The sequence below is a fragment of the Amphiprion ocellaris genome, chromosome 8 (genome assembly GCF_022539595.1).
Source record: "Amphiprion ocellaris isolate individual 3 ecotype Okinawa chromosome 8, ASM2253959v1, whole genome shotgun sequence".
In the NCBI taxonomy this organism is placed as follows: domain Eukaryota; kingdom Metazoa; phylum Chordata; class Actinopteri; family Pomacentridae; genus Amphiprion; species Amphiprion ocellaris.
In genome coordinates, this window is record NC_072773.1 from 9085335 (window position 1) to 9101280 (window position 15946).

General features: G+C 37.3%; 1 protein-coding gene across 4 annotated transcripts in view; it reads left to right on the forward strand.

Annotated features, from left to right (window-relative positions):
- Window positions 1-15946, forward strand: part of celsr3 (cadherin, EGF LAG seven-pass G-type receptor 3) — a 216416-nt gene that overhangs the window by 137352 nt on the left and 63118 nt on the right. For all 4 annotated transcript variants that reach the window (XM_055013004.1, XM_055013000.1, XM_055013003.1 and 1 more), the window contains 4 exons: window positions 2642-2825; window positions 3815-3916; window positions 4031-4125; window positions 9451-9660. In XM_055013004.1, coding sequence (XP_054868979.1) covers window positions 2642-2825; window positions 3815-3916; window positions 4031-4125; window positions 9451-9660 — 591 coding nt within the window. The remainder of the gene's footprint in view (window positions 1-2641; window positions 2826-3814; window positions 3917-4030; window positions 4126-9450; window positions 9661-15946) is intronic.

The window sequence follows — 15946 nt, forward strand, 5'->3', positions numbered from 1 at the left end:
TCTGTGTCCATCAGAGCTTGGAGTTAGTGCTTAGCTCCATCTCTTCCATTTTAAAAGTCAAGCACAACTCATGCATTCATTGCACATTAAATGATTATTATTATCAATATTGTAACACTCATATGTAATATCAATTTCAGTGTTCAGTTAGTAGTACCTTCAAAAAATAAATCCTAACACAGACTTCTGGTACAAAGCTGATCACTTCAGATGGTCATTTTTAAAATGAATACTGATTGGATTAGAAAGACTTTTGTGTCCTGCATCGATTACTTTAACTGTGGTTTAGTCGAAGCAGTAAATCATCACACAGACCGATAGTCTCACCAACTAATCCAGACGTACGATCCACAGCAGCCATGATATGATGATCCTGCTTCATATCAATTTTTCTGCCTTGTTTCAATGTGTGTTGACATGTTTGTGTAGTCAACATGTTTAACCCTGTTTTATCCTGGCTTTAATCTGATCTTTTGACCTTAATCCTTAATCTCTGATACTGACCTCAGATTTAAGCCCGACTCACACACAAACACCCACTTCAACACAGATGTGCGGTCACAGAAACGCTGCTATAAAGCACTTTCAGGAGGATTTCCATTGTGTTTTTACTGTGGCATCGGGGGGTGAGATATGGAGCTTTTATTGTACAGTTACTATACTAAATCCCAGCTGGCAGTAAACACTGAATATAGCTAGTTTAAAATCCTCCGTCCTTCCTCTTTAACTACTCGTGTTGACGTGCCCTTGGGTAAAGTAGTTTACATCAGTCTAGATGGAAATAAAAGCTTCCCTATGCTTGTCGTGCTCACACCCTCATAATAATGCTTTTATTTCACACATAAAACAACCTTCTCGGTATGTATCCTTCAGGTCAAGGCTGACGCACACAACTGCAACAAGTATATGGCACATCTTGAGCTGTTTTTTTCTCCACAGTGAGCAACTGGCAGCTAGTAGTCACCATCTTTTATGAATTTATCCATCTATACTTTAACTCTGAATTTCATGTTTTAATGTCATGCATCGTCCTTTCTTTCTGTACTGTTTTGCCACAGTACAATGTCAAATGTGCTGTATATTCTCATGCTTACTAAATAATTAATTCCAATACATTGGTTGTTCTTCGTGTTTCTGCTCCACCCATGTCCCTTCTTCCATGGCCATATAAATCTAATGGATATAGTCATGTACACTCTCAGGCCACTTTATTACCTTGCTAGTAAAAGTTTGGACCAACTTTTACCTTCAGAACTGTCTTAATTCTTCATGACATACTTTCATCAAGGTGCTGGAAACATTTCTCAGAGATTTTGGTCCATGTTGATACAATAGCATCATGCAGTTGCTGCAGATTTGTCAGCTGCACATCCGAAAGGTGCTCTAGATCTGTTGGTGACTGTGGAGACCACTCAGTGGAGATCATCCTCTGCTCAAACATAATGATGTTTGATAGCTGCAGACCAAAGTAGTTGTTCTCCTCAAAGAACTTCTCAGTGGGAGCCAGAGTGAACTCACTGGTCATTATGTACCATGGTACAGTGCATTTAGAGCCATGCTTGCTGTCTGCAAGTTGTCAAGTTCAAGAAACCAGTTTGGATGATCTGAGCTTTGTGACATGGTGCATTGTCCTGCTGGAAGCAGCCATTCAAAGATGGGTACACTGTGGTCATAATGGGATGGACATGTTTAGCTACAATACTCAGGTAGACTGTGGCTTTTGGACGATGCTCAGTTAGTACTAAGGGGCCCAAAGTGTGCCTATAAAATATCCCAAACATTATTATACCACTAGAAGCCTAAATTGTTGATACAAGGAAGGATGGATCCATGCTTTCATGTTGTTTATGCCAACTTTTGACCACATCATCCACTGAAATTATGACTGATGAGACCAGGCAATGTTTTTCCAGTCTTCTTTTGTCCAATTTTGGTCAGCCTGTCCCAATTGTAGCCTCAGTTTCCTGTTCTTAGCTGTCAGGAGTGGCACCCATTGTGGTCTTCTGCTGCTGTAGCTCATCTGCTTCAAGGTTCAGCATCCAGAGATGATTTTTTGCATATTTTGGTTGCAAGAACTGGTTATTTGAGTTACTGTTGGCTTTCTATCATCTTGAACCAGTCTGCCCATTCTCCTCTGACCTCTGGCATCAACAAAGCATTTCGCTCACTGGATATTTTCTCTTTTTCGGGTCATTCTCTGTAAAACCTAAGGAGAGTTCTGATGTGTGTGAATATCTCAGTCGTTGCTGTAATAGTTAGACCATTCCATCTGGCACCAACATCCATGGTCCTGTTAAATAAATTATCAAAGTTACACAAATACTTGCAAACAGAAGATGGTCCACTTTGAGTTTCATTAGATGTACCAAGTGGACCCAGTCAGTCAGCGAGCAACCTCAGCTCTTTAAACAAAAAAAAACAAAAAAACATTTCCCTCACAGCTGCATTCAAAGTCTCTTAAATCACCTTTTTTTTCCTATTCTGATGCTGTGAGTAAACTTCTGCAGGCATTGAGTTGCTCCCATGTGATTGGCTGATTTGGTATTTGTATTAATAAGCAGTTTCACACTTGTGTTTGATAACAGTATTCTTGGCTCTGTGACATTTTACATTGAGTTTATTTGTGTTTTTGTGCATTCAGGAGTTTCACTACCGTCCACGAGGTTCCGACACCTGCCTTCCGTGCGACTGCTACCCGGTTGGCTCCTTCTCACGGTCATGTGACCCAGAATCGGGCCAATGTCAGTGCAGGCCCGGCGTGATTGGTCGCCAATGCAATGCTTGTGACAGCCCCTTCGCCGAGGTCACCAATTCAGGCTGTGAAGGTGAGAAAAGAAACAGTCTTGGTCCTCTAATCTGCACTCAGATGATTCTGAACTGTGTTGTTTTAAACGATGCGTCTCACTGTTGCATCTCCAAATTACTATGGTTTACGCTACAGGGGTTCACACCATTGTTTCGTTAATTTGTGAATGTGCTCAGCATTGCATCCTGGGCAGATTGAATTTTTAAAAACAGTTCCAGAATAACAGCGACTCGCCTCGCAGGAGGTGCAGCAATCACATATTAAAACACATTTATTATTGACTAAGGAGCTGAATCATTCGTGGGAAATGACTCGTTCTAACAGCCACTTCATCCTGATGGGTAAAGCATGTGTCACTATCTTGCAGCTCCTTTGTAGCTTCATTGACAAAAGAAGCAAACTGATAAAAAACAAAATCTGTTTTTGAACAATATAGTAATTTGTTGATTTGTTGGATTCAGTATTGACACTTTGTGTAACGTCTTCCGGCATGATTTATCACATTTTCTGGATCTTTAGTAGAATTGTCCCGATGCCAGCAGTGCACTAAAGAAAAGATGGGTTTAAAACCAGTATTCAAACAGAATAAATTGCCCACGGAGACATGAATGAAAAGAGAGACACTTCTGAGCTTCTACTCTATTTACTGCTCACCATGTAATCACAGGATTTTTGTTTCTCCACTTTTCTGTCTTTATAAATTGTCATTCTTGTCGAAATTTGTGACAAAGTCTGAAAACACAAAGAAACTGTTAATTATATTCATCTTCTATTTAATATCTTCTCGCGGCCTTTTTTCTCCTCTGTGCAGCTTTTGTTATGTCCCATTTTTCCTTCTTGTAACTGCTACTCTTAATTTGTAGCTGCTGTTTTATTCTGTTTTTCATTTTCTTTTCTGCATTATGAAAAACTTTCCTTTTTTTAACATTGTTAGTGAAGTTTGTTCTTTTTTTAATGGGAAAGTTCAGCAAGCCGATAAGGATGATTACAATAATGATCTCTCTGCAGTTATTTACGATGGGTGTCCAAAGACCATCACTCAGGGGATCTGGTGGCCTCGGACCAAGTTTAACCTGCCGGCTGCCGTGCCCTGCCCCAAAGGCTCTGTTGGTTTGTACACACTAACATTCAATCACATTCTTACGGATGCATGTGAGTATAATATAATTCATATATTCCACATCCTTGTGAAAAGACATGAATAGAAGTTTATCCTCCTCACAGGTGCAGCCATCAGACACTGTGATGTGGAGAGAGGATGGCTGGAACCGGATCTTTACAACTGTACCTCACCTCCATTTGTGGAGCTCAATGCTGCTGTGAGTAAACTAATATTGACGTTATAATCATTCAGCACTGTTCTTCATGAGTCCCAAGGCTTGTATTTGAATTGGAAAGCATCAAATTAGCAAGAATCTTGGACAAATTAAGCGAAATATTATTTTTGAAAGCAATAGAACTGAATGAAGCTGCCAATAACTGAAATGGAGGTGGAATGAAAGTGGCAAGATTACAAGATACAAGATTCTTGCAGTAATGCTCCAGTTTGAAAACTTTCCAAGGTTGTCAAGCAGAGTTTTGACTCATACATGTATATATTTCTGACTGTACTAGAGGTAACTGCTGCTGTGCAATTTAAAACTGTCAGAAATCACGTTAACACATCTGATTGATTAACCCTCTGAACTCCTCCTGTCACATTTGAACTCACTATGGACTCATTTTTAACCCCAATATAAAGTTCTGCACCACTGTGGAAAGGGCACAATCATGGCAAGAAGTAAAGAGAACTCTGAGCAGTAAAACACATATAATTATTATTATTATTATTATTATTATTATTATTATTATTATTATTATTATTATTATTATTATTATTATTATTAATATTATTATTATTATTATTATTATTAGATTTACGCTACCATTCAAAAGTTTGGGGTCACTCAGGCAATTTCATGTTTTCCATGAAAACTCACACTTTTATTCATATGGTAGCATAATTGCACAAGGCTTTTCTAATCATCAATTAGCCTTTCAACATGATTAGTGTGCGATGTACAATGTACCATTAGAACACAGGAGTGATGGTTGCTGGAAATGGGCCTCTGTACCAGGGCCGTGCAGAGGCAGGTGCTCAAAGTCAGGCATGGCAATTTTCCGCCGTTCCGCGAAAATCCGCTGTTTTAATTTTCAAATTGATCATTTCTGTGAATCGTCCAAATCCGTTGAGAAAATTTTAGGGGGGGTGAGGTATGTTTTTGTTACTCTTGCTCCCGGTTTTTGAGAAGCGTTCGGCATTTCTCCCGCAGCGTAACAGACAAAGAGAACCAGTCTAGCTCCTGCTGCATTGTAAAAGGCCTTGCGATTGGTCGAAATTGGTTAGCTGCCAACGATTGGACCAATCAAATTGCTCGATGCATTCTTTTGTTACAATTCATGGCGGCATGTTCGTGTTGGAATTTTGAGCTATTGGGATCGTTTTCGGTGGAATCATGAGGTTTTTATCGAAAGATCAAGAGTCATCGGTGCTAGAAATAGATAAAAGTGTCAAAAACAAGTTCCGATGGAATTGGCTTGAGAGAAAAGTGACGGTAAAGGTGAAAAATGGTTCAAAGTATGACGAGGTGACAGAAACACTCGGACAATTTCTGAAGAAGCCAGACGTGGCCGGCAAAGCTTTTTGTGTATATTGCAAAGACTTGATTAACTATGGAAACTCTGGAAATGTACAAGTCTGACACAGCTGACTCAATAGAGGAAACTGTGACATTGGAAGTGACTTTGTGATCAGTGTAGAACTCCAGTGTAAATAGTGTTAAAAGACCTATAGAACTGTAAAAAATAGTAGGACTAAATGCAGTGAGACAACATTGAAGAAAAAGTATAGTGCAGTGGTTCATTTTGCTCTCCATAACCTTGAGTGAAATTGACTCGTGACAATTTGAAACCTTGAGTCAAATATTATCAGAGTGGGTCAGTTTGATTTAAAATAATCATTTTGATTTCTCAAGCCATGAGTCAGAAGTACTCACTATAAGTAAAATATTTGAGTCATTTAACAAAACATTGGGTATTTGACTCATGACTCAGGGCAAAATGAATTCCTGATAGTGTTTAAAGAGTGTTCTGGAAATGTAAAAAAAACTGACACAGCTGACTCCATAAATGAAACTGTGACATTAGAAGTGACTTTGTGACCAGTGTAGAACTCCAGTGTACATAGTGTTAAAAGACCTATAGAACTGTAAAAATTGTAGGACTAAATGCAGTGACAACATTGAAGAAAAAGCAAGTTAACTTTTCATTAAATTAACTTATTCATTACAATCTAGACTTCTGTAATTCTATGCATGTTTTTCATTCTAAATCACCTCTATTTTACTGAAAACCTCTGGGCTTCAGGGGGGCTGCACCCCCCTGGACCCCCCCTGAAGATTGTATGCCGAACATTTTCAGCTGAAATCAAAATTTGCTGTTGCCATGCCTGCAAAGTTAAAAGGGGGCACATGGAGCACGAATTTGAAACACCATACAGAAACATACCTTACAATATAGCTGGCTGAATTGTAGCAACCTATATTCATAAAGAATGTAATATGGAAGCAATGGTGCAATGGTTAAGTCTCTGGACTACTGATCAGAAGGTCAGTGGTTCAAAACCTGATGTGGCCACTGTTGGACCCTTGAGTGACACTGACAATTTGTTATCATTATTTTGAAGTTGAATTTAGATCACCTTTAGACACTGGACTGTTTAACTGTGGCTACTCTTCCTGGAGTCCTTGCTTTTAAATTTCAGACCTTTTCAAGACATATACTGTATAGCCACGGATTTGCTTCATGGTGCTGATTCATAACCTGCCCTTTATTATTTGTACTACAAATAATAAAGTAGAAAAAAACCTAAATGATACAGAAATCGTGTATTTGAATGTGTTAGTGCTTTTATACAGTTTGACTAAACACTTTGCAAAAGAAAGCAAGGTTATAAAAGTTATATATTTTATATTTATGCATATTATATTTAATTTGTCTATATAAACAAATGTTATAAACAAGTATGGATATCTTTAAATGAGAAGTTGAGAAAATCACAATTCAAATTCTTATAATTATTATTGTTATTGTATTTATACTCGCAATAGTCCAAAATTATGTGAAAATACATGTACATAGTTTTAGTGAAATAAAATAACCTATGCCTCATTGCCTCTAGAAACACAGGAAACACACTGCAACTCACTGACAGTAAAATAATACATCTCTCTGATGCACTTTGCCCATGACAAAAGAAACCTATAGAAACAACAAGAAGCCTGGCATACTTTATTCTCTCAGGACGCTGTACGGTTAACTAGCGGCTATAACTGATGACAGGTGTGTGCAGAGTCAGACACACACACAGGATGCTCACTTCACTTCGTCAGTCATCTTCCAAAAATACACCGTATACAAACGAATCCCGCTGCAAAACCATCAGTTGTTGAAGTCATCCCTTGGGTCTCCGGTTTCTAGACTAGCAGTGCTAGCGCTGAGCTACAGGGCGTCTGGGCACGTCAGGGCAGTGAGTGAGGGACGTCTACGTAGATCATGTGACCAACCGATGGTAGATCTGAATTATTATTATTTTTATTTTTATTTTTTTATTTACCACAATAACAATGTTTAGACTATATTTCTGATTAATTTTTTGTTATCTTCATTGAAAAAAATGGTTTTTCTTTCAAGAACAAGGAAATTTCTAATTGACCCCAAACTTTTGAACAGTAGTGTATATTATAATAATAGTAGTGTATATTATAATAATATACACTACTGTTCAAATGATATTCTATTGATATTCCCCAGAGCTCCCTGATGTTACCGGTACTGTAAAAGGTAGGTAGGTAGGCACTTTGTTAATCTGCAGGAAAATTCAAGAAACCAGCAGCAAATTAAGTATACAGAATATACATTAATAAGATATAAGAGCGGAGCACACAGGGGATATAGAAGTCTAAAAATTATAAAGGCATAATAATGTACAGAATGTATATACTAAAGCCATAAACTGGGTAAATGGTGTGCAAGTAGCCACACACAAAAATGGGGGCTTTACATAGTATAGATATTTTTACTATATTACTCACATTTTCACATTTGTTTCCATACTTGTCTTCTCTCTCTTCTGTGTAAATGCTGCTTGCAGTTCAGTGAAGTTCAGTTGAGAATTCTCAAAATTTTTGTCACATAACTGTTAATCACAGCTGAGTCACTAAAGGCTTCACAGTTACGACAAGAAGCAGAGTATTTTTAGTTTTTTACAGAATCTGATTAGAGTAAGTTCGTTCTTTTTGCCAGATATGTAGAATAAAGTGATTTTTTTTCTTTTTTCTTTTTTTTGTCTGCATTTATTCTCATTGTTTAACTCCACAAAAGGGGTGTCAACATTATATAAGATTGATGCATATTTTAGTCTTGCAGCCAAATATTTTAATATTTAGTACATGTGTGTGACCGTCACCAGCCCTCCCTGAAAGCTAAGCAGACATTCTTTATTAGAATTCCCTATTATGAGCCAGGGAGGGCAGTGCTACACCTCAGTGATGTGCAGGGAAAACAAAGACTGGACAGGACGAACAGGACAAACAGGGATAGAAACTAACAGACGGTGCTATTACGATTAAAGTGTGAGGTGGTGTGTTATTCCCGACTACTAACTGCCCATCAATAAAACAGAAAAAAAACAAAACAACAACAAAAAAAGAGATTCAATAAATAAATAATTAAACAAACGATATTGAACACCATAATTGTGGATGTCTTGACAGTATAGAATAGAATAGGCCGGAAGAGGATTGCAGTGAAAAAGAGAATGAGTTTAGTATAGAGACTCTGGAGCGTGTCTCAGCACATTCTGGCAGGTCCCATCATTCGATGTCAATGGGACTCGAAAGGAGCTGGCAAGACCTGATCAAACATGCAAGTGTGAAGGACCCCGAAGCCCAGAACAGCGATCACGGCAAGGCAGGGCCAAGCCAACAGGGCACCCCTCCCCCTGGGCCGTAGGAGCCACAGGGCGGCGCCCCCAGAGAGCCACCGGGGCCACCGTGAACCACGCGGACCCAGAGAACGAGAGGGAGCAGCTACCGACGCCCCCAGCGCGCCAAGACCGACCCAGGCGGCCCAGGCCACGAGGACCCACCCTGTCCGCCCACCCCCACCCACACCCCCACCCCCAAGGGGGCTGACGGCCCCCGCAGCCAGCAAGCCAGACACAGGGGCCGAGCGGCCCACCGAAGGAATGGCAACCAGCCCAGCACAAAGCAGGCCGCCACCGGGAGCCAGCCAGAGGAAATCGGAGCCGGGCCCCGATGCGAGTCCAGAGGGCAAAATGGACACTGTGGTGGGGCCCGGCGAATAAAGTGATTTTGATGAAATATTGAATTTTAAGAACTGCAGGTCACACATATTTAGCTCACGAAGCGATGGAAAATTGAAACTCCAATTATTCTTTTTGTTTTTAAAGTTTCTAGTTCTGATTAAAACTGTCATTTTGGTGTTTTTATTTTACGACAACAGGCCTTTCAAATCTGCCGTCAAATTTTGGGATTCAGGTGTTAATTTTTTCACGTTTTTCATGTCTATCTATTTTTGTGCAGCTTGATTCCCTGGAGCGTAATGAGACGGAGCTTAACACCATCCTGGAGAAGAAACTTGCCCACCAGCTCCGCGACGTGACCGAGTCCACTGCCCGTCTCTATGGCAACGACCTGCAGATCACCGAGCGTCTGCTGTCCCGCCTCCTCACGTTCGAGACCCAGCAGAGCGGCTTCGGACTCACGGCCACCCAGGACGCTCACTTCAACGAGGTAAAAATAACATTTTCCTCAGTTTTACTTCACTGCTTGATCAATAGGCACCTGGGAGAACCCAGGTGACCACAAGAGTCATGGGAAACAATCGTGACATTAAAATTGACTGCAGCTTGGGATTCTTTGCCAAATTATCGAAAATAGGTGATCATATTGAGCTTTTGAGGATTGAAAATAATCAAAATGTCTTTTTAAATGCTGCAAACAGGGGAACTGATGAAATTAAATTATATCTAAAATGTAGATAATGTAAAAGCTATGAGGGGCTGTTACATGGAGGTGCTAGGTAGGTGTGAGAAACCAATCATCAGTTTGCAGCGATAATTTTCTGATGTGTGAAAATATAAGCATGTTATGAAACAGGCTTTGGCAGACTTAGAATTCAAAGAAGTGCAATTCAACGTTTTGGGAAGGGAGATCGAGAATAGCACTTCTAATGGCTATAAACATGTCAGTTTTTGAGTTTTAATATGATATAATTAGGGCTGGGACTTTAACGCGTTAATTTTGATTAATTAATTACAGCAAAAACAATACGTTAAAAATAATAATGCAATTAATTGCACCTGCCTCAATTCCCTCATTTCTGGCACACCGGTATAACTCTGATGAACACTCCAGCCCATTAGGTGGCAGTAATGAACCTAAAGTCTGTTTGTAGCCATGAAGAAGAAGCACAGGAAGCACTGAGTGAAGTCAGGCACTGGTGAACAGTGAAGGAAGACCAGATTGATCTTGTGGGGCAGAAAGTTTCCTTTTAAAAATCTTCCTGATGGCAGCTTGGATAAAAGCCTGGTTGTGTGCAAATTGTCCAACAAAGAGTTTTCTGATCACTGCGTCACTTCAAGCCAATGGCATCACCTCAATGCAAAACATGTTGCTGTTAGCACCAGAGCTAACGTTAGCTACGAGTCATGCTAACGGCTATCGGTGTAGCCATCCCATAATAGACCACTTTTCTAGACAGTGCTTGAGTTTACAAAAGTCTTAAAATGTTGAATAAAATCGCTATAATTGCACTTAGATTTGCAGTAATCTGTGAATGTAGCAGACAGATGAAAAATGCAGATAAATAGAAATGAAACATTTTTGTGGTTTAAGTTTTTACTCCGTCGAAGCTCTGCCTCCTTGGAGGAGGAATAACCTAAACAACAAAAATATCTCTTTTAATAAATTATAAACGTTTTGTTGATAAAAACAATACATAAATAAAAATTGATATTCCTATAAAAAGAAAGATCAAAATTACACCATTTATCAGACCCAGAAAAGATGAAAACAGAATGAATCTCTGGATTTTCAACTTTCTGAAGCTCCTTGAACTACTTATGCTGATTTTATGTGCCATACAGTGGAAAAAACAACTAAATTCAGGCTTTAAGTCATCAAAATCACTTTTTTCTATATGTCCCATTTTCCTTTTTTAAAATAAATTTTAAATTATAAACACGTATATGTCTATTCATTGATTCAACTGTCAACCACAATTTTATTTGAATTGAAAAACTTCACTTATTGTGTCAAATATTGCTATTTGACAAAACTGCAATTAATTGCGATTAATCAATTACAAAGCCTGTAATTAATTAGATTAAATATTTTAATCGCATCCCACCACTAGATATAATATTAGGAAATTTAACTTTAGGTGTTCAGGAATACTCCAGGCTTCCACTCTGTATGCCTGCTGCTGGAAGCCACAAATCAGCCAGAAAACTCCAAAATAGCTGCTGTTATTTAAAACAGCCCATATGATTGATATACTGGACCATTATGGGATGTGGGCCCAGTGAACAGACATCACAACGGGGTGTCTTTTCTCTGAAACTGGAGGTAATGTTGCCATGGCGATGCAGCTCATGAAATATTGCCACGTCATCTCTGCATATTAGCTGACAGGACCTGGTCTTACCTGATACGAGGATTCAGGAGTTGAAGCAGATCATTTTAGAGCATTGAGGCTTTGACATAGAGATGCGAACAGATATCTCTGTTTTATTTTGCTGTTATTCTTTTGCTCCTACAGCATATTTAACTGAAAAGAAACAAGGGCTCCATAGGTCACGAGCAAGTAGACAAAAAATAAAGTGAAAACCGTATTTGCTATTTCAATTTACAGGCTTGAATGTCAAGTTGCTTGTTGCTATGGTAACAGTAATATGAAACTGACGTTCCACTTGTTCATTAAACCGTATATATGTTTTTTCATTGATTCTTTTTTATTATTTTGTAATTTTCATTGATCCTGAGTTTCTGTCTGTCAGTCGAACACAGCATATTATTGCTTTCTACACTTACAAAAAGGAATTTTCTTGTTTTATTTTACTTTGTATTTATTGCTTAAATTCTAAAAGTTGACTGATTTAAAATATGAATTTTAAAAAAAAGTAAAGCCCTGTCAATTGTGGAACTGTGAATAACAATGAAACTATTTTTTTGAAGAATTTATAAGACAAACACAAATTTTTGACACTAAAAGATTGCTAAACTACATTCATAAATTTGCTGTAAATTCACAAATATTTACTTTCCTTTCCTTGTATTTAATTGGTAAATTCAAGTTCAATGCTGTGAATTTAAACATCTAACTTAAAATTTGATTAAAAAAAACTTAATTGTGAATAAATAAATTAAATATAGATTTTTTTAAAGAAAATTGTAATAGTTTAAATTTTTTCATATATTTAAAAAACATTTTTTGACATTGAAAGATTGCTAAACTACATTCACAAATTTATGAATTTACAAATATTTACTTTTTATTTAACAGATGACTCTGGTAAATTCAAATTTAATACTGTGAATTTAAACATCTAGCCTAAAATTAAATTAAGAAATAGGTATTTGTGAATAACAATGAATATATTTTTTCTTTAAAGATTTACAATTATTTGTTAAATTTTTCTTTTCATTATTTGATGAAGGAAATTCAAATTTTTGACATTAAATAATGCTAAAATACATTGACAAATTCATTGTAGTTTCACAAATATTTACATTTTTTTTATTTAATAGATAGAACTGGTAAATTCAAGTTTGATATTGTTAATATATTTCTAAAATTACATTCAATTATTCACAATTTGTATAATTTTAATCATGTTTGTTAGGTAAATAAGACGTATCTTGTATAATTTTAGGATTTTTCACAACAAAAATGCAGAATGAATGTGTTTTCATCATTGTATAATGTTGATTGAAGCATTTGTAATCTGTCAGATCTATTGATTTATCCTTATCTTAAACATTTAAGTGCCAGAATACACATGATTCAATGTCAAAAAAAATATTTTTAACATGTAATATAGTATCATAGCATTGTCTTGCACCCCAGCTGCAAAAATATTACAGTAGCAGTAATGACAATAACAGCAGGTGTAATTGAGGTACAGTGCGATGCTATATTTCTCTCAGACACTGGGGATTTCCTTGTGAAATCGTGTGAGAACAGTAATCTCACACCGCCTGACATTTTCGCTCTTTAATCTTTTGCTGATTAGTTAGTTCTGGCCTGGTTTTGCAGCTGGAGGGTGATTTACAGTATTCATATTAATTAAGGGCCATTGTGGGTAATAAAAAAAAAGCAGCATTTTTTTGCAGCAGCATCTACAGCAGTTAGAGGGAGGCCTTAAATAATTTATAGAAACAGCGAGGACTTTAGCCACCTGATGACAGCAGCAGCAGCAGTAGCAGCCACACCCTGCAGAGCTGGAACAGACCAAGCAGTAATAGAAGCCCAGCGGTCCCAGCATGGTGCCACTGACATTAAATCTGTCACCTGAGATATTCTGCATAAGTAATTAGAGCTTGTTCTAGTTTATAGGTTACATCTTGGCTTTAAATTTTATCACTAAATGGGCAAAAAGTGTACAATAAGAGAAAAAAAATCTCCCATATTTATCTGATCTAAAACAAAAAAATGAGATTCTAACACACTAGAGCTGAGTTTTATTTCATCAAGCCATTATGTTTTTATAAAAAGTCATCTTAAATCAACATTTTTGCTTTCATAGTTACATTGCTTTATGTGATTAATACATTTATTTATTTATTTTTTGCCCGACAAGCACAGTCGCTAGGCAACCCGGCGGTAGCATTAATGATGTCCAATAATGAGTGAAATGAAAACCTTTTCATGCCACCTGACATTTCATTCAGCCATACAGTGAGTCAAAAACAAGATTAACCAGCTGGTTTATAGAGTCAGCTCCATAAATATTTGGACAGTGACACAAGTTTCAGCATTTTTGCTCTGTACACCACAATAGTGGATTTGAAATGAAACAATCGAGATGTGCTTATAGTGTTATTATGAGAGATTATGGTATATATAGCTGGTAATTGGACAAGCACCTTTTATCTGCTCCTTTTAAATGAAACAATGATTGAATAACACACACCTGTACATGGAATAGCTGTGCAGCCAATTGTCAAAATTACTTTTGGTCCCTTAAAAAGGTGGAGGGCGCATCTAAAATATGTTGTAATTCCTCCACCGTTCACCCAATTTGGATGTAACTATCCTCAAATTAAAGCTGAAATTCTGCACTTAATGCACATCTTGATTGTTTTATTTCAGATCCACTGTGGTGGTGTACAGAGCAGAAATACTGAAAATTTTGTCACTGTCCAGACGTTTATGGATCTGACTGTATAAACCAGTTGGTATTAGCTGGTATATGCAGCTGGTAATTGGACAAACTAACATAATCAGAAATCAAATTGTCACCTTTTATCTGCTCCTTGTAAATGAAATAATGAGGGAATAATAGTAATAATAATAATAATAATAATAATAATAATAATAATAATAATAATAATAATAATAATAATAATAATAATAATAATAATAATTTTATTTATATAGCACCCTTAAGAACAGCATTCACAAAGTGCGTTGACAGTTAAAACATGCAACACACATAATCACGCAATATAGGATATAGGAGACAAGTCAGAGCAGTCAACTAAAATAAATAGTAAAAATGACAATAAATTAAATGAATAATTAGCTAGATTATCACTCATATCAAACAACAGAACTTGGCAGTTTAAAAAGTAAAGAATCAGACTGAGGGTTAAAGTTAGAAATTTTAAAAAAAATAGAGAATTTAAGAATTAGAGAGATGACATCACACCAAAGAACCAGGCAGCAAAAAGTAAAATAAAACAAGAGAGAATATCTAAAATTAACAGAACATAATACAAAATAGAACACTAAACTAAATAAAACTAAAAGTAACACACACCAGTACATGGAACAGCTGAGCAGCCACTTGTCTAATTACCTGTGGTCCCTTAAAAAGGTGGAGGGCACATTTAAATGTGTTGTTACTCCTAAACGGTTCACCCTTAAATTAAAGCCAAAAATCTGCACTTAAAGCACATCTTGATAGTTTCATTGTGGTGGTGTATGGAGCTAAAATGCTGAAAATTGTGTCACTGTGCAAATATTTCTGGACCTGACTGTTGTTTCATAAAATGTAATAAAATCATTATTGTGCTACTGTGGCAGCGTATTGCAGACACGCTGCCACAGTAGCACAATAATGATTTCTGTCGTAAAACCTCAGCTCAGCCGGACTTGTAACCTCAACCTGTGGCTGTAACACCGCTCACCTCTCGTCATTAGGAGGAGACGAGGTGGCTCCTGGTTTAAGGTGTAGCGACAGACAGTGGAAAATTTCTATCTGATAATACTTGACACCTCACATTAAACAGCAGCTATTATTGCCAGGTAATGCTGAACACAGTTACTATAGTAACCTGCTGGTGGTGGCTGCAGGAGAAACAAAGGCAGGTGGAAGAGGAACATAGAGGTTTGAAACATCAGGGATGTGGAGATGAACGGAAGGAGATGCAGTCCCTCCAGGATTTCACGGGTGTTTTTCGAGATTGTTGCGGCCAAAAATGCCTGAATTCTGGCAGCTTTTTAAAAAAATGCAATGTAAGTTGCGATGTTTTGAGCGTATTTGTTGGGATGAAATTGCGAAAGACAGTGACAGTTGCTAAAAAGTTGCATTGTTTCAGCTTTTAGAACATGTTTCCACATTGTAATTGACAACATTTATTCCAAAATTAATTATTTAATGCTCCAACCCATTTACACAAAAGCTGGCACACCATGGTGGGAAATTAACAGCAGCCAGATACTGGCTTAACATGAAGTGGTTAGTAGATTTAAGGCACAAAATGATCATTTACTATTGACTGAATGATATTTGGACATATCTGTCAATGGCCTAAAAAGTTAATTTCACTTCCTGGCACACACGTCTTCACA